The 19,646-nt window shown below is 38.3% G+C and overlaps 2 protein-coding genes across 3 annotated transcripts; one reads left to right on the top strand and one right to left on the bottom strand.

Moving 5' to 3' along the window:
• Positions 1-68: 68 nt before the first annotated feature.
• On the bottom strand, positions 69-4,616 carry ca6 (carbonic anhydrase VI). The gene is made up of 10 exons (XM_087781845.1): positions 4,423-4,616; positions 3,592-3,771; positions 3,381-3,529; positions 2,568-2,663; positions 2,241-2,307; positions 2,023-2,180; positions 1,840-1,966; positions 1,685-1,768; positions 889-918; positions 69-827 (listed from the first exon to the last, which is right to left on the bottom strand). Exons 1-10 carry the CDS (start codon positions 4,508-4,510, stop codon positions 193-195), a joined length of 1,614 nt encoding a protein of 537 aa, XP_087637971.1. The 5' UTR covers positions 4,511-4,616; the 3' UTR covers positions 69-192.
• Positions 4,617-7,902: 3,286 nt separating this feature from the next.
• Positions 7,903-19,646, top strand: eno1a (enolase 1a, (alpha)). Of its 2 annotated transcripts, none has more exons than XM_087781073.1 (12): positions 7,903-7,918; positions 9,048-9,142; positions 11,509-11,604; positions 12,007-12,065; positions 12,176-12,245; positions 12,815-12,948; positions 14,388-14,610; positions 15,287-15,484; positions 15,914-16,115; positions 16,174-16,282; positions 16,337-16,395; positions 19,260-19,646. In XM_087781073.1, exons 2-12 carry the CDS (start codon positions 9,058-9,060, stop codon positions 19,321-19,323), a joined length of 1,299 nt encoding a protein of 432 aa, XP_087637199.1. In that variant the 5' UTR covers positions 7,903-7,918; positions 9,048-9,057; the 3' UTR covers positions 19,324-19,646. The 2 variants fall into 2 exon arrangements, with proteins under 2 accessions (XP_087637199.1, XP_087637198.1); XM_087781072.1 differs by lacking the exon at positions 12,007-12,065 and adding an exon at positions 11,674-11,732 and having other exon boundaries at positions 7,904-7,918.

Genomic DNA, 19,646 nt, shown 5'->3' with positions numbered 1-19,646 from the left:
ATTGATAAATGTGTATTTTTGTTAATGAATGTTAAACGTCATCATTTAAAAACACTTGTTCCAGACGCTTGTGTTCAGAGACTTTATTGATGACACTGTAAACAATGTGCGGATACATCTTGAAGATAAAAAATTCTTAAATATTGCTGCAGGACTTTTCTCCTCCTCAGCTGACATCACGGGAGCAGCTGCTCAGGAACATCTGTACTGGCTGTCCAGCTGCACGCCTCCGTAGAGACTCAGTTTGGTGGATCCCCAGCTCAACACGTTCCCCACCGTGGAGCTGTTCTTCTCGCAGGACATCTGGTCCCGGATGTCCGCCATGGTGAGCACATAGTCCCACACGTTGACGTCCGTCATCTTCCCGGCGAAGGCGTCGCCGTTGGAGATGCCCAGGAACCCGTCCTGGTCCTTGCCCAGGATGAAGACGCCCCCGGGGGTGACGCTGTAGCCGCTCTTCAGGTAGCGCTGCTCCCCGACCATGCCGTTGATCCACAGGTCGGCGCCGCCCGTGTGCGACGACCAGGTGACGCAGAAGTTGGTCCAGCCCTGAGACCTGAAGTTGTGCGGCAGGTTGACGAACTCGTTGCCGACCCACAGTCCCACCTCGCGGCCGTCCCGGTCGCCGGTGATGGAGATCATCAGCTCGTTGTCGTTGCCATTGCTGGCGTAGGAGAGGACGGTGTGGACGCCCTCCACCTGCGGCAGGACGTGCATGCAGGCCGTGAAGGAGTCCAGGTCCATGCGGTGCTCCAGGCGGGCCAGAGCGTAGCTGCCGTAGTCCTGCACCTCGAAGTTCAGCACCAGAGGGAACAAGGCCCGGGACTCTTCAGGTAAGAAGGTCACTTTAATGTCAACTCTGGAGCAGCTTAGGTCAAATTTACTCACCGTATTTTGTGGGTCTTGGTTTGTGACCACCTAGAGATCGAAGACACTTTAGTAAGTCTCCATCATAGAGACGTCCAATACAAAATACATCATTCATGCATTGCATCATGGGATCTTGATGTATTAGTTGACAAGTGTGAGGATTTTCTGTTTATATTTTTAATTAAGATGCTTTTATTTTGTCACTTCCTGTTGTCCCGCCAGTCTTCTAATGACACGCGGCGGTCAAGACGCCTGCGTCCATCCAGACCTTTGAGTCGATCAATGATGTTTCTGCTCTAGTTTGTAGTCGTTATTCTCGTTGGATGTGTTTTGTTTCTTTGACCCTTTGACCCTTTGACCCTTTGACCCTTTGACCCTGACCCTGTCCTGAAACCTTGTTTTCTTTGATGTTTTTCATGTTCCTTTTCCTTTCCTTCTGTTTCCTGTTTATGCCTCAGTTCCAGGGGCGCTTTGGTTGTTGGATGTTTGGACATGAACAGACATTAAACTCTAGGTTTCTTTGTTTAGTATTTTTGTTCATATATTGTTTGGACTCAGTGATGATGTTGTTTTAATTGTATTGTTGTCTTTTGGTGACTGTCATCTGCACATGGGTTTGACATTTATATACAGTATATCGTGACAAAAACATACAACAAAATAAAGAAATCTCATTTTTAATGAGTCCAGAAGAAAAGAACTGAAAGACTATTTGAACCGAAGCGTTCGTTACAAACCTCAGCGAATCAAGACGAGATGTTGGTCTATTTATAGACAAACGTTATTATTATATTTGTTCTAACTACAGTCGTACCGGAAATCATGTTCTTTCCAAGCGACGTGATCAGACCTTCGATCTTCTGAAGCTTCGACTCGATCTCATCCTGTCGACAAAAAGCTGAGGAGACATGGTCGTCATGACGTTATTATAGAGTTTTATATCATCCACAGACGCCGAGACAAACTCACTTCCTTTCCCGAGGCGTGGCAGGAAGGACGACTCCACCACGCGCTGGTTCAGGGGTTGGGCGATACGGTAGTCGTTCCACAGGGTCTTGTTGTCCATGTCCATCAGCGTGCTCTCCAGCTTACGGATCTGAACAGTGCAAAGTGTGAGAATCCACTCGAGGTGGAGAGACTGGTGGTCAGAACCTGGTTGTGCGAGAGGGTGATGGGCGTGTCGAACACGGTCCACAGGATGCTCTCGTAGCAGGGCGGCGTGGTCAGCGAGCCCTGGTACCTGAAGAAGTGGTTGAGGTTCTCGGGCAGCATGGAGCGCACGTCGATGCTGGAGATGTTCATGTTCTGACCTGAAGAAGAGTTTTTCCTTCGTGACGGAGACTCTGACCGACGACGCCGTCAAAACTCACCGGCGTACTTGATCTTCTCCAGGTTGGAGATGAAGTCGCTGTAGTAGGTGTTTTCAAAATGGCCGTCCTGTGAACACAACACTTGAGGTGAGGACCTTCATCTACTCCGGGTACTCCTCTCTGCTCTCCTGTCGTCGTCTCTTCAAATATTTATGTTTCCTGACCAGACTGTTCCTGTGTCTCCCTGAACTTTTAAACCTCAACAGTTCTCTGTGGAATCATTCCGACTGGATGACTGAACGTTTGCAGCTGCAGATGTAACAAATGTTTTCTGCTTCAAAGACTGTTTGTCTTCCGTCGTAAAGAAACATTGAGTGAACGACGTACGTCATAGAAGAAGGCGAGGACTGCCAGCCCGTCCGGCTTATCTCTGGCCTCCGTGAAGCTCTTGTACTTGTCAGAGTTGTAATGGACGACGTGGAGCTGGAAGAGAAGCGTGTTGAACTATGAGTCACGATCGTATTTGTGGACAAACAACATCACCGGTCGTGGTCGTCTATCAAACCATCAACAACTAACTTTGATCTTGAACGTACAATTTGAGCCCAAGACGAGCAAATACTTTGATCTTAGTTCAATTCATTTGATCTAGAAATATTTTTAAAATCTTTTGATAAATTTGAAACAAAAAACCCTTTATGTTCTTCACTGATCAGAAATCTTTTTTCATTTTGGTTTTATTGTTTAATATTGTATTTTATTAGCACTTTATCCCTTTTTATGTCGTGTTTTTTACAATTATATTCACCTTCCCGTTCTCATAAAATTACAATAAGGAATAATATATTTTCTTTTTCTGTATTTTAAGCTCTAATTGTATTTTTTAAACAATTCAACACATACATTGAGACATTAAATAATCCTCTAATAATGTTGAGAAAAGTGTTAAATAATAAAATCACGTTTCTTTTTCTATTTCGATGAAAGCCTTTTATAAAAAAAGTATTTCCCTCATTGTGTATTTGCTCTAAAATAAGATACACAAAAAAACGGATCAGTTGCTTTTAACTTGTTTTCTTTCACTAAAGTAAAGTTGTTTCTTTGTCTCTGTGTAGTTTTACGGTGTTTTCCTGAGGGTTGAGCAGCTCGTGGATTAAAGTAAAGCAGGCTCTGCTGAAGCTTCTTAAATATTTCAAGCACCTCCGCCATGTATCGGGTGCCGTCCAGGGTGTGTTCCGCTCCGCTGGCCTCCAGGTCCCAGCCGCCCCAGTGCAGGTGCATCTGGACCGCGGTGTACGTGCCCGGCAGACCCGAGGTGATGCTCATGGAGGCGGGCAGGTCGATCTGGACTGAGGGACAGGAGACATCAGAGGCGTCTCTGGGGTGTCTGGTTCTGGTGTTCTGGTCCTACCCGAGTGACCGTTGTTGGACATGAGGAAGTTCCCTCTCTGCGCGTCATACCCGCGGAGCTCCAGCTGCAGCATGTCAGGGTTGTGTCTCACGCTGCGTCTCTGGATGTCGATGGGAGACTGTTTCTCACCCCCGCAGGCTGGGTACTTGTCTGCCCAGTGCATCTGGTCCAGAGCCCCCTCTGAAGGAGTGAGCTGGTCAGACCTGGAGCTCAGGTTAGAGACATTCTCTTGGATTCTCTTGAATAAACTAGAAAACTCTTTTTAAATTCACACGAAAATCCGATTTTAAGGTTTATTTCTCAACTTTGAAATATATTTATTATCCTTCCATCCTCTTTTAATGTTCGACCGGTTTTAATATAAACCTTCTTAACCATGTTTTAAGTAAGTAAAGTAAGTACGTAATTTTTATTTGTATAGCGCTTTTCTAGACCAGGGTCACAAAGCGCTTAAACAATCAAAACAATATTCAATAAATAATTTAGTATATTTCCCCTTGAATTATCGACGATCCCTTCATAACAAAGGTAGGAAGGTTAGGTTTCGGAAAAAAAGAAACAAACTAAACGAATCTAAAGCCTGAATGTAGTTTTTTTCAGTTTCAGTTTTAAAACGCTGCGTAAAGACTCACTTCAACAGTAATATTAAGAATATGAACAAAACTTCGATCTACGATGAAAAAACATTGTATTTCTCAGATATATTAACATTTTAAGTCAAACAAAGTCATCTGCGACACTTTACGCGCGAGAGGATCCGCTGCGCACTTTTACGCACGAGCACGAGCCCGTCACTGTGGACGCACGAGCTGGAGATCGAGTTCGGTTCACCTGTGTAGGTCCAGTGGATCCCGTCGTGAGGGATCCCGGCGCTGACCACGCAGACCAGCAGAGCCGAGAGCAGCGCGAGGACCTCCATCTCTGAGCAGATCTCAGCTCGCGCTCCGGGGTTTTGGGTTTAAGGAGAGAAGGAGGAGAAACACGCGTCACCAGGGAGGGAGTGATGGTGTGAGAGAAGGAGAGAGAGAGTGAAGGAGAGAGCGAAGAGAGAGGAGGAGAGAGAGAGAGAAGGAGAGAGTGAAGGACAGGTCTGAGGGTGGTGGCAAAAGTCAGGGATTTGATTTGTTTATTCTTCTCAGACCCAGGTGTTGGCGCAGGAATCCACTCCATTCACGGTTGGACCAGGTTTATGAAGCAGTGAATCACCTGCAGGTCACGACTCGTCCTGTGATGAAGTCGCAACTGTCAACAGGTCCCGGAAGTCCTTTCAGCCCGAAGACAAATTGCAGGATGGATTCGTGACGAGAGCTGGATCGAGGCCAGAACATCGTCCAGATTCTTGTAGGAAACTCCCAGAAACACACCTCACACTGTTGCAACAACACACTCACGCCTGGTGTGAGTCTGCTGTGTGTCTCCATGAAGACCTGCTGATCCACATCTAAACCCTCATCATGATGGCATCATCCATGACGTCTGGTCTGCTCTGCCCTCACGAGTCTCCAGGAGCTCTCAGGTCTGGAGCTTCTGCAGCAGCAGCACCAGAACCACAAGATTGTTCTGCAGCAAATCACAGGCTTCTCGTCCACAATCACACGTCTGAGCGTCTTAATGATGTTATTGTGAGGAAGAACCGTCACTTAGAGTCTGACACACTTGAAGGAACTTGTTATGGAAATACTTCAGGAACTAATCTTAGAGCCTCATCTGTTCTTCCATCCATCTCATCTGTTTATCTGTTCTTCATTCCATCTGTTCATCTGTTCCTCCATCCATCCATCATCTCCTTATCCATCCATCTGTTCATCTGTTCCTCCATCCATCCATCATCTCCTTATCCATCCATCTGTTCATCTGTTCCTCCATCCATCCATCGCATCTGTTTATCTGTTCATCAATCCATCTGTTCATCTGTTCCTCCATCCATCCATCATCTCCTCATCCATCCATCATTTGCCTGTTCCTCCATTCGTCCATCCATCATCTCCTCATCCATCCATCATTTGCCTGTTCCTCCATCCATCCATCCATCATCTCCTCATCCATCCATCATTTGCCTGTTCCTCCATCCATCCATCCATCCATCCATCCATCCATCCATCATCTCCTCATCCATCCATCATTTGCCTGTTCCTCCATCCATCCATTCGTCCATCCATCCATCTCTTCATCCATCCAATCATTATTTCCCTGTTCATCCATCTGTTCATCCATCCATCCATCCATCCATCCATCCATCCATCCATCCATCCATCCATCTGTTCATCCATCCATCTGTTCATCCATCCATCCACTTCTGCACAAACTAAAAGATGACGTAACTGGTGGTTAAGTCCAGTGAAATGAGCTCCTTGGCAGAGGTATGTGTTTCCTCAGTGTTTTTGTAGTTTGTGTTTAAAGAGTGAACGAAGACCTGTCACTGAGAGAAACATTCTAATGATACGATTGATGGACAGAATAGAAATTGATGTTAAACATGTTTCAACATCATGACGTGGACAGAGGTGTGTAGATGATTGTGTTGCAGCAGGACTCTGTGAACACATGTGTGTCTATGAAGGGAGTCGACTCACAGCTGGTGTTGTGTTGAAGCATGAAAGTCTTCATCTGGAAACTGTTGTCGTTTAAAACACCTCCATCAGAACATTTGCCAGGACAGTAGCACCCGAGTGTCACCTTTGACTCGTCAACATGTTCGTGCTACAAGTCACAGCTGCTGTCATGGTTCAATTCCCTACACCCTCGGAAGCAAATGGTCATTATCTGACCTCAAGTATGTTCGTATGAAGGTGAGATACAAGTCAGCAAAACATGGAGATGTTTTCTCGTGCTATTTATTTATTAAGATAGATATTTGATTTCGTATCAAAATGCAAAGTTAAACCTTTTATGTTTACATTAATATTAATACTATTACTACTACTACTACTACTACTACTACTATTACTACTACTACAACTACAACTACAACTACAACTACAACTACAACTACAACTACAACTACTAATACTACTATTGTACTATTTCTTTCTCCTTGCACTTTATTTTCTTCCAACTGCGCTGTTGTGAAAGTGTGTTTCCCCTCTGGGGATGAATAAAGCCTTTCTATTCTATTCTATTCTATACTACTACTACTACTACTACTACTAGTACTACTGTTCTTTCTCTTTATTTCTCTTTGTTCTTGTTCTTATTTTATTTTTATTTTTTTTGAATAATTGCTGTATTACTGTGTCTAATTGGAAAAAAACATTTAAATTTAAATAAAGCTTAACCTAACCTAATCTAACCCACTACTACTACTACTACTACTAATAATAATAACAATAATAACAATAATAATAATAATAATAATAACAGTAATAATAATAATAATAATAATAATAATAATAATAATAATAATAACAATAATAATAACAATAAAAGTAATAGTAATAATAATAATAATAATAACAATAATAATGACAATAATAATAATAATAATAATAATAATAATAATAATAATAATAATAATAATAATGTATTTTAGTATTTATTCTAACTTTCAAGTGCATTGTAAAACACTAGATGGCGCTCTAATTCCAGCTTCCAAGGGCACTGCAGCAGGTTGTTTGAGGGACACATGATGATAAGCTGTAACAACAAGAGTTGAAAGTGGGTGTGATGCTGGTTTGTCACGTGACTACACGTGTGAAATCATACATAAAGAAGTAATAACTATATACACAGCATAGACTGGTGAAGCTTCGATAAAGACATAAACATGTGAAGTGATTTATTGACTCGTGACATAACTGGCATCTGCGTCACGTGACCACACATCTACATTTAAAACATCGAAACATAGAATAAAACAATATTTCTGATATAACTAGAACTATTGTGTCAAGAAAAACATCACTATCTAAGCGGTGGCTGAAGATGTATCGCAAATTGATCTTTAAAAATAGAAAATAATCACCATTTAAACCATTTCTGTTCGTTTTATAATTATCTCGTGTTTATATTTTAAGGCCGTTACTGTGAAAGCAGGAGCGTGTGATGACGTCGTGACTCCTTCTCCTGCATCGACTCCTGCCTGACTCCCTGCACGTACTCATCCTGCGTCACTCTCCGCAGTCCCTGCCTCATCTTCCGCGACAGAACTACACTTCCCGGCATGCACCGGCGCGGCGTGCACCGGCAGCATCCACGCGCTGTCACCCGCCGCACCACGTGACGCGCGCTCAGCCAATGGGCGACGCGTCTCGGCCTGGTATCCTCGCGCGCGCCTCGTCAGAAGCTTCTTCTTCTGCTGCTGCATCAGAGACGAAGCTGCTCCGCTCAGGTAACTCTTCACCTTTACGAGCCTCTACTCCGGGTACTCTCGTGGAAACGATGTTCTTCATCCTCGCGGTCACGTCTCTCGAGTTTTCAAGGACAGTCTCTTAATTCATTTTTATCCTCCATCGCGTCGGTGCTGCAGGAGCAGGAAGTCTATTTTTACTCCGGCTCGTCAGCTGCAGTCTTGACCACATTTAGAAGTGAAGAGAACCGGCGTCAAGTTGCAGACTTGCTCAGAGGAGCGAGGGATTCGAACCATCCTCGTCGATATACAGTTCAAAGGTCAGAGACCAGGGTCAGGGTCGTGGGTGTGTCCAGGAGAAGTGACAGTGATGGTGAAATAAATCGAGATTTCATCTCCGCGAACGTCTTTCGTCAGAAACATCATTTATTACAACATGATGTTACACACATCCTCCTCAACGACTCTGTGATGACTTGCATTAAATATCTTCGTTGAAATATATGTTTATTTCTGTATTTAAAAAGTTGTGTCATTATTAATTTATATATTGGCGGCCATTTTGTCTTTCATTCCTGCTGAGTCACTTGATTTGAATTCCAGGTGAAAATAGAAAAAAAAACACTAATAATAATGATTGTAATAACAATGAAACAGACTTTATATCGATATAGTTGTACGAATAAACTAACATTCAACATGAGCTCCACCCTGAGTCTCTCATTACCGCAGTAACTCATTTTCTTCTGGATCTTCTGGTCCAGTGATGGATTGAATCACTGAAGGTCTCCGCGACCCTTCCGTGACCTCCAGGCTTCTGTCTGAGGTGATAACGGCGTCTCACGGACGTCCACGTCTTCGCTGATACGTCTCTTTTGTCTGAGCCTCGACTCGACCACGTTATCAAGACTTCCTGCTTCACTGGTGCAAGAGTTTAGAAATCTTTAGAAATCTATTCTGTTGAGTCTTTCATAAGACACGCCTCCTCGGACTGAGACTTAGACCCAGACCAGGATCACATCAGTCCGTCCAGCGAGGTTCTCACGACAACATCTCGTCGTCCTTAGATCCACGTTCAATATTCAGTCTTTGTCGTTGAACTTTTTCAAGGTATTGTCGCTCGTGTTCCTCTGGGAACGATGATTATTAACGTCTTTCTTTCTCTCCTCAGACCCGGAACCATGTCCATCCTGAAGATCCACGCCCGAGAGATTTTCGACTCCCGTGGAAACCCCACGGTGGAGGTCGACCTGTACACCAAGAAAGGTACTTGTTGTCGTGGAGACGCAAGAGAATCTTCACCTCCTTATTCTATTATTACTAAAGTTTTGTTTAGTTCTGTACTAGTTATTATTATTATCATTATTATATTATTATTATTAGTTTATTTACAGTGCAATGTCATAGAATACATGGTTAAAAAAGCTTTTAATGACTTAGAGATTATAAAAAAAAGAAGATCCAAGTTTCCGTACAGCAGTTTTAATAACTACAAGATGAATGAAACGTTATTTAACTTCACTTTCAAGTCACGATCCAGAGACACGAACACGGGAAATGAGTTTCTTCAAGTCCTGGTCCTGGAGAGGAATGTTTGGCTTCACTTGAGGCTAAAAATAATTTCCTCAAAACCAGTGAATGATATCCTGGCTCCGCCCACTCACCGTGTTTGCATTTAATATCTTTGTTTAAACTTAATATAAAAGGATTTTAAACCATTTTCACGCTTGAAAAACCTCTATTTTTATTTAAGTGTTTGTTATTTCTTGTTTAATATTAGTATAAAGTGAATTAAAACCATTTTCACAGTTGAAAAACCTCTATTTTTAATTGAATTGTTTGTTATTTCCTGTTTAATATTACATTTAAAGTGAATTTAAATAATTTTCACGCTTGAAAAACCTCTATTTTTAATTCAAATGTTTGTTAGTTCCTGTTTAATATTAATATAAAGTGAATTTAAATATTTTTTACGCTTGAAAAACCTCTATTTTTAATTGAAGCGTTTCTTATTTCCTGTTTAATATTAATATAAAGTGAATTTAAAATCATTTTCACGCTTGAAAAACCTCTATTTTTAATTGAAGTTTATTTCCACGATTTGCTGTTTTTCTCTTAAACTGGTGAGTGACATGTATTTGATCAAAGATGAAGAATAACTTCTTCTATATCATGAAGTAAATGAAACGATATCAAACGAGGAGCGACACATGTCACTGCTGTTATATAAGAGCTGAAGCTGCGACTGTTGCTCCGAAACAAAAGAGGAAGTGAAGCCGATCGAACGTCCCAGAATGTCATTGAAGTTGATCAGTGACATGGAAGAGACTCTTTTGCATCGTTATCCTCTTTGTTCGCAACAAATAACACCGTTTTTGTTTGTTTCATCGTGTGTTCGTGAGGTCGGTGGGTCCGCACTGGTCGTCATGGCAACAGCAAGATGTCAGCGGGGTTATGTAACCATCGTCTCCGTTACAGTCGTTCAATATTTAATTCCATGATGGTCATGAATGAGCCGCTGGTGCTCGAGAGAAAATCATCTGGTCGAGAACGTTCGTGAACAGCTGATCCGAGCTCTAATCCTGCTCCAGCGGGTCGACGAGCTCGATGAATAGATTCTGCTGAATCCTCGTCCTGCTCGTGTCTGGACTGCAGATGCTCCGCACATGCTCAGTCGGGTCCAGGTTACATCACAGGGACCATTTCATTCTCATGAGAGTGAAGAGGAAACCACACCAGTGACCCTTGACCTCCACCGTTTATTCATCTGTAAAATACTATTATACGTATTATTTTTTTCAATTATTCCTCATTTTGTAGCAAATGTCTAAATATTTCTACACATAAATCCATATAAATACACAACTTACAAGTACTTGTACATGACATAAATATCTATATAAACATTTAATAATAGGAATTATACAACGACATACATGTCCATCTAAGAAAATAAATATCTAAAAAATGATATACTTTAAAATATTTAATACTAGATACAATTTTTGATGCGACAAGGATGAAAGAAGAAAAAAGGAAATTAATATTTGTATTTAAAAGACAAATGCAAAAATAACCTCCGTTACAACAATTAACAGAACCACACGTGAAATATTTATAATAAGAAATTAACTTTGAAAATTAGTTTTATATCCAAATATAAACATTCTTGTGTCAGTATATATGGTTTGATAACCCTATAAGTACATAATAATTACAAATACATACTGCATTATTGTTATTGTTCCAGTAAATGTGAAGCATATATGAAGTTGATTTAATTAAAACCATAAAAAATATGATTTTTATAGATTTATGTCGTTCTCAGTTGTCACTCGTTTTTTCACACATTTATATTTGTTTTATTTTTTATGTCTCCAGACTGTTTAACCAAAGTCTCTCCAGTATGAGATCAAAAGAAACATATTTGGTGTTTCATTCTTTAACAGTAAACATGATTTAAAATCTAAACTCGCTTCACGTAAATACGCGTTACCTGGTGTCCCCACAAGGTGGCAGCAAAGTCCGTGTGTTGCAGAATCACCAAACTTTGAGAGAAAATCTTCATTTAACAAGTTTCATGATCTAAACTTTGAACTTGATGAAGCAGCTCATGTATCTCGTCAACTCAGGTCTGTTCAGAGCCGCCGTGCCCAGCGGAGCCTCCACCGGCATCTATGAAGCTCTGGAGCTGCGCGACAACGACAAGACGCGCTACCTGGGCAAAGGTGAGTCACTTCGCGTCGTCCTCACTTTTACGAACCTTTACATCCTCGTCTCTTCCTGGTCCATGCTAGGAGTGAAAAGAGCAGTTAAATATATCAATGAATTCTTGGCCCCTGCCTTGTGTAACCAGGTAAATCACGTGTGGATCATGTTTAGATCATGTTTAGATCATGTTTGGATCATGTTTAGATCATGTTTAGATCATGTTTAGATCATGTTTGGATCATGTTTAGATCATGTTTGGATCATGTTTAGATCACGTGTGAGTCATGATTAACTGCAAGTCTAACTCTGAGAATGACTCGTGGAGCCTGTGACGACCACAGACGACGCATGTTAACAATAATGTTTGTTGTGTGTTTGTTGTGTGTTTGTTGCATGATGCTTCTGCTTGTTCTTCACAGGAGTTTCTAAAGCTGTCGATCATATCAATAAATCAATCGCTCCTGCTCTGGTCAGCAAGGTATGAGCGTCTGTGACTCACTGACTGATGTGCTTCGAACTAACTTGACTTTAATGAAGTGATTCATGTTGTTGTAAATCTTTGGTTTTCATTCACGTTCATGTGTTTAGAACGTCAACGTTCTGGAGCAGGAGAAGATCGACAAACTCATGCTGGACATGGACGGAACCGACAACAAGTGTAAGAAATAAATGATAAATAAATGAATAATGTAAGAAATGTATAATAAAAATATAACAAACATTAGAAATATTTAATGAATAAATTACTTATGTAATAAATATATAATAAATATTTAAAAATGTAAGATATATATTATAAAACTAACTAATGTTAGAAATATATAATACATTTTTAGAAATGTAAGAAATATATAATTAAAATAGAACAACTATTTAATCAATAAACGACTAATGTAAGAAATGTATAATACAAATATAACAATGTTTAATAAATATTAATGAATATTTAAAAATGTAAGAAATATTTAATGAATAAATGACTGAAGGAAGACATATTTAATAAAAATGTTACCAAATATTAGAAATATTTAATGAATGCATATCAAATATATAACAAAGAAATATAAGATATGTGTAAACATTATAAAATAATTGTGAGAAATATTTAAAACGTAAGAAATGTATAAAAATGATAAAACTAAAATATAAATGAGATATTATTTAATAAATAAATGGTGTTTATGTGAAACATTTGTAATTGTTTTCTTCTTCCATGTTCTTCTTCAGCTAAGTTCGGTGCTAACGCCATCCTGGGCGTGTCTCTGGCCGTGTGCAAGGCTGGAGCAGCAGAGAAGGGAGTTCCTCTGTATCGTCACATCGCTGACCTGGCTGGCAACCCTGAAGTCATCCTGCCTGTCCCTGTGAGTCTCTGACAAGATTTGTGTCTCACCGTCTCACTGTCTCACTCCTCTGCTGTCACACTGACTTCCTGTCTCGCTGTCTCGCTGTCGCCTGTCTCGCTGTCTCCTGTCTCCTGTCTCCTGTCTCATTTCTCACTGTCTCACTGTCTCGCTGACTCACTGTCTCACTGCCTCACTGTCTCACTGTCTCACTGTCTCACTCCTCTGCTGTCACACTGACTTCCTGTCTCGCTGTCTCCTGTCTCCTGTCTCCTGTCTCATTTCTCACTGTCTCACTGTCTCGCTGACTCACTGTCTCACTGCCTCACTGTCTCACTGTCTCACTGTCTCACTCCTCTGCTGTCACACTGACTTCCTGTCTCGCTGTCTCCTGTCTCCTGTCTCCTGTCTCCTGTCTCCTGTCTCATTTCTCATTTCTCATTTCTCACTGTCTCACTGCCTCACTGTCTCACTGTCTCACTGTCTCACTCCTCTGCTGTCACACTGACTTCCTGTCTTGCTGTCTCGCTGTCTCCTGTCTCCTGTCTCCTGTCTCCTGTCTCCTGTCTCCTGTCTCATTTCTCACTGTCTCACTGCCTCACTGTCTCACTGTCTCACTGTCTCACTGTCTCACTGTCTCACTGTCTCACTCCTCTGCTGTCACACTGACTTCCTGTCTCGCTGTCTCCTGTCTCCTGTCTCATTTCTCATTTCTCATTTCTCACTGTCTCACTGCCTCACTGTCTCACTGTCTCACTGTCTCACTCCTCTGCTGTCACACTGACTTCCTGTCTTGCTGTCTCGCTGTCTCCTGTCTCCTGTCTCCTGTCTCCTGTCTCATTTCTCATTTCTCACTGTCTCACTGCCTCACTGTCTCACTGTCTCACTGTCTCACTGTCTCACTGTCTCACTGTCTCACTGTCTCACTCCTCTGCTGTCACACTGACTTCCTGTCTTGCTGTCTCGCTGTCTCCTGTCTCCTGTCTCATTTCTCATTTCTCACTGTCTCACTGCCTCACTGTCTCACTGTCTCACTGTCTCACTGTCTCACTCCTCTGCTGTCACACTGACTTCCTGTCTTGCTGTCTCGCTGTCTCCTGTCTCCTGTCTCATTTCTCATTTCTCACTGTCTCACTGCCTCACTGTCTCACTGTCTCACTGTCTCACTGTCTCACTCCTCTGCTGTCACACTGACTTCCTGTCTTGCTGTCTCGCTGTCTCCTGTCTCCTGTCTCATTTCTCATTTCTCACTGTCTCACTGCCTCACTGTCTCACTGTCTCACTGTCTCACTGTCTCACTGTCTCACTCCTCTGCTGTCACACTGACTTCCTGTCTCGCTGTCTCGCTGTCTCGCTGTCTCCTGTCTCCTGTCTCCTGTCTCCTGTCTCCTGTCTCCTGTCTCATTTCTCACTGTCTCACTGTCTCACTGTCTCACTGTCTCCCTGCCTCCGCTCTCCAGGCCTTCAACGTCATCAACGGAGGATCTCACGCCGGCAACAAGCTGGCCATGCAGGAGTTCATGATCCTGCCCGTGGGCGCCAGCAGCTTCAAGGAGGCCATGCGCATCGGAGCCGAGGTCTACCACAACCTGAAGAACGTCATCAAGGAGAAGTACGGCAAGGACGCCACCAACGTGGGAGACGAGGGCGGCTTCGCTCCCAACATCCTGGAGAACAAGGAAGGTGAGGCTTCGACGTTAGGTTAGAAGAATAATAACTATTATCATTATTAGTATTAGTAGTAGTAGTAGTAGTAGTAGTAGTAGTAGTAGTAGTAGTAGTAGTAGTAGTAGTTTTATGAACAAGAGTGATAATAAAATAAAAAATGTAGTATTTATGTGTATACATCTGCATATACTATATAATGTTGTATATTATATAATTTTGTTTTATAATGATATTTATACATAGATAATTATGTTTATCTATAAAATATTTATTTCCGTTTCTGTGTAGAAATATAGATAGACAAATTGGCACAAATTAAGGAATAATTATTGTTTATTATATTATTTTTGTCTAGAATATTTTGTTTAATTTTAGCTTCACTTTTATTCATCTATTTAGTTTGTTTAAATAATGACAAACGTGTTGAAAAAAGATTAATTTATTCATTACGTTGTGTCACAGCAAATACCAGACAGAAACACCTGCTGTCGTAAAGTGTAAAGTAAGATTCGCTAAAACGTTTAATGTTCAATAATTCTATGTATTTAACATGTAATTATAATATGTTATAAAGTTTTACCTTACCTTACTGCGTTTAAACATGAATGAAGGCACATGTAATGACACGACTCAGCGGCCAGAGGGCGCCATATTGAAATTGTAAAGTCAAGCATCTGTCAATCACGTCCAGCTCTGGAGCTGCTGAAGAACGCCATCGCGAAGGCCGGCTACACCGACAAGATCGTCATCGGCATGGACGTGGCCGCCTCCGAGTTCTACAAGGGCGGCAAGTACGACCTGGACTTCAAGTCGCCCGACGACCCGAGTCGCTACATCTCGTCCGACAAGCTCGCCGACCTGTACCGCGGCTTCGTCAACGACTACCCAGGTGTGTTCGCGGTTACATGCATCCTCGTTATTGTCTTATTGTTATTATTTATCTATCATCGTTTATGTTTTTCTACTGTCGACTCGTTTGTTCGACTCTGTGTTTATGTGGCTCTTGTGAGGTCAAAGGTCACATATAACTATTTTATTTCTATTATTCATTACTAGTCTCTGAATAAGTTTATAAGTTGTTTGTGTTTATTGATCCTGAATATCAAGATAAAAACAATATTTGTGAGAAAATGTGTTTATATCGGAGGATTTTATAATGAAAGTTCATATAATAGGATCTTATTTTAACACCTTTATCTTGATTATAAAGTTTAAGCTGCTTTATTTTTGCCCAACGGCTCAGAAGGAAGTTGAACCTTGAACTCTTCTTCTTCTTCTTCTTCTTCTTCTTCTTCTTCTTCTTCTTCTTCTTCTTCAGTGGTTTCCATCGAGGATCCGTTCGACCAGGACGACTGGGAGGCCTGGAGCAAGTTCACGGCGAGCACCAAGATCCAGGTGGTGGGCGACGACCTCACCGTCACGAACCCCAAACGCATCGCCAAGGGCGTCGCCGAGAAGTCGTGCAACTGCCTCCTGCTGAAGGTCAACCAGATCGGCTCCGTCACCGAGTCCCTGCAGGCGTGAGTGAGCGAGCGGCGCCGCCGTCCGAGCCGGATCTGATCATGTGACGTGTCTCAGGTGCAAGATGGCGCAGAGCAGCGGCTGGGGCGTGATGGTCAGCCATCGCTCCGGGGAGACCGAGGACACCTTCATCGCGGACCTGGTGGTCGGACTCTGCACCGGACAGGTGAGGATCGGGTGCTGTTGCCGTGACGACGTGTTGACCTGATGAATGTTTCAGATCAAGACTGGAGCGCCGTGTCGGTCCGAGCGTCTCGCCAAATACAACCAGCTGCTGCGGTGAGTTCAGGGGCGTCAGGAGGATTCATGCATGAGTCGCGTCCAGAAGCTAGTTTGATTATATCTATAATAATATAATCATATATATATAGTTACATCTATAATAATATAATCATATATATATAGTTACATCTATAATAATATAATCATATATATATAGTTACATCTACAATAATATAATAATGTATATAGTTACATCTATAATAATATAATAATATATATATAGTTACATCTACAATAATATAATAATATATAAAGTTACATCTATAATAATATAATAATATATATATAGTTACATCTATAATAATATAATCATATATATATAGTTACATCTATAATAATATAATAATATATATATAGTTACATCTATAATAATATAATAATATATATAGTTACATCTATAATAATATAATCATATATATATAGTTACATTTATAATAATATAATAATGTATATAGTTAAATCTATAATAATATAATAATATATATATAGTTACATCTATAATAATATAATAATATATATATAGTTACATCTATAATAATATAATAATATATATATAGTTACATCTATAATAATATAATAATATATATAGTTACATCAATAATAATATAATAATATATATATAGTTACATCTATAATAATATAATAATGTATATAGTTACATCTATAATAATATAATCATATATATATAGTTACATCTACAATAATATAATCATATATATATAGTTACATCTATAATAATATAATAATGTATATATAGTTACATCTATAATAATATAATAATAATATATATAGTTACATCAATAATAATATAATAATATATATATAGTTACATATATAATAATATAATAATGTATATAGTTACATCTATAATAATATAATAATATATATATAGTTACATATATAATAATATAATAATGTATATAGTTACATCTATAATAATATAATAATATATATATAGTTACATATATAATAATATAATAATGTATATAGTTACATCTATAATAATATAATAATATATATATAGTTACATCAATAATAATATAATAATATATATATAGTTACATATATAATAATATAATAATGTATATAGTTACATCTATAATAATATAATAATATATATATAGTTACATATATAATAATATAATAATGTATATAGTTACATCTATAATAATATAATAATATATATATAGTTACATATATAATAATATAATAATGTATATAGTTACATCTATAATAATATAATAATATATATATAGTTACATCAATAATAATATAATAATATATATATAGTTACATCTATAATAATCATTGTGTCATCTTGTTCTTCCTCTTTATGTTCTTCTTATTTTATTTTTTATGTAGTATTTTTTATTGTTTATGAAAAATTGCTGGCTATTGGTAAAAAAACAATTTCCCAAAGGAGACCTCCTGAGGGATCAATAAAGTTTTACCTTACCTTACCTTACCTTATAATAATGTATATATAGTTACATCTATAATAATATAATAATATATATAGTTACATCTATAATAATATAATAATATATATAGTTACATCAATAATAATATAATAATATATATAGTTACATCTATAATAATATAATAATATATATAGTTACATCAATAATAATATAATAATATATATATAGTTACATCTATAATAGTATAATAATATATATATAGTTACATCTATAATAATATAATAATATATATCGTTACATCTATAATAATATAATAATATATAATGATATATAGTTATAGCTATGTATAATAATATAATAATATATAATGATATCTATCTTTACTAATATAATAATATATAATGATATCTATCTATAACTATATAACAATATATAATGATATATAGTTATATCCATCTATAATAATATAACAATATATAATATATCTAACTATAATAATATAATAACACAATCATCGTAATATATTATAATAAAACTAAAATAATATATAAACACAATTATTATTATAATAATAAAACAAAATAAATAGTCATTTTAAGAAAATAACACGATAATAATTAGCAAAAATATGTAAATTAAAACATTGATCATTAAAAAAAACTATGGAAAATATTATAAAACAATAATAATTTAAATAAAATTAAACAATGATAATTATAATATAATTATAATAAATGAAACTATTATAAATGATAATTATTACATAATAACACAATAATGAACAAGATAATAACATGACAATAATAATTATAATATAATAACAGAATAATAAATAAGATAATAATTTTAATATAAAATATAATATAAAAGGATACATTAATCATCAAAGGACCATTTTAATAGATAAAAAATAACAATTATAATAACACAATAATACAAATGATAATAAACACCATAGTGATATATCAACACAATAATAATTTATAACACAACAATAATAATAAGTTACAAATGTAAAGTATTTGTGCAAAAAAATTACAAATAAACCTGGCTTGAGGTTTTTGTTGTAGTTGCAGTGTTTCGCCTGTAGGTGTCAGTCATGAAAAGAAACAACATTTATGTTGAAATTTAAAAAAATTAAGTTTTATTGGCGTTCAGGAGATAAAAAATATGATGGATGTTTATTTAACTATGAATTATGTTTATTTAACTATTAATTATGTTTATTTAACTATTAATTATATTTATTTATCTGAATTATGTTTATTTAACGATGAATTATGTTTATTTAACAATTAATTATATTTATTTAACTATGAATTATGTTTATTTAACAATTAATTATGTTTATTTAACGATGAATTATTTTATTTAACGATGAATTATGTTTATCTCTGTGACTCATAATATTTTATAAACAACTGGTTTCATCGTCTCCAGGATTGAAGAAGAACTCGGCGATAAAGCTCGCTTCGCTGGTCAGAACTTCAGACACCCCATCTGAGCCGTGCAGCCTCGTGTGTGTTCATCACCCTCACACACACACACACACACACACACCCTCACACACACAAACACACCTGAAGAGCTGTCGGATCAAACGCGGCTCCGATCCGAGTCCGGTCCAGACGCAGAAGCTCCTGAAGCTCCGGTGTTGCTCGTCCTCCAGCTTCGTCTCTGATATAATGTTTTTGTGTCGTCGTAAGTGTGCGAGAGAAGGTTGTGTAGCTTCCTGTGAGTCCTAGTGATTGTTGTGTTCACCTCTTGTGTTACTGTACTGCAGAAACTACAATAAACAACATAGTTTGTCGTCATGATTGACGTGAA

Source organism: Callionymus lyra, chromosome 19, assembly GCF_982586985.1.
Source record: "Callionymus lyra chromosome 19, fCalLyr1.hap1.1, whole genome shotgun sequence".
Lineage (NCBI taxonomy): Eukaryota > Metazoa > Chordata > Actinopteri > Syngnathiformes > Callionymidae > Callionymus > Callionymus lyra.
The sequence above is the reverse complement of the archived record's forward strand: the minus strand, read 5'-3'. Positions and strand labels throughout refer to the sequence as shown.

What these genes read in the sequence shown, in the direction of transcription:
- ca6 (XM_087781845.1), bottom strand. Translation starts at nt 4,510, where the DNA reads ATGGAGGTCCTCGCGCTGCTCTCGGCTCTGCTGGTCTGCGTGGTCAGC. An exon ending in GTCCAACAACGGTCACTCGG is followed by an intron (nt 3,530 to 3,591) that starts GTAGGACCAGAA and finishes CCTGTCCCTCAG; the next exon opens with TCCAGATCGACCTGCCCGCC. An exon ending in GGAGAAGATCAAGTACGCCG is followed by an intron (nt 2,181 to 2,240) that starts GTGAGTTTTGAC and finishes ACTCTTCTTCAG; the next exon opens with GTCAGAACATGAACATCTCC.
- eno1a (XM_087781073.1), top strand. Translation starts at nt 9,058, where the DNA reads ATGTCCATCCTGAAGATCCACGCCCGAGAGATTTTCGACTCCCGTGGA. An exon ending in GACGCGCTACCTGGGCAAAG is followed by an intron (nt 11,605 to 12,006) that starts GTGAGTCACTTC and finishes TGTTCTTCACAG; the next exon opens with GAGTTTCTAAAGCTGTCGAT. An exon ending in CTCCTGCTCTGGTCAGCAAG is followed by an intron (nt 12,066 to 12,175) that starts GTATGAGCGTCT and finishes TCATGTGTTTAG; the next exon opens with AACGTCAACGTTCTGGAGCA.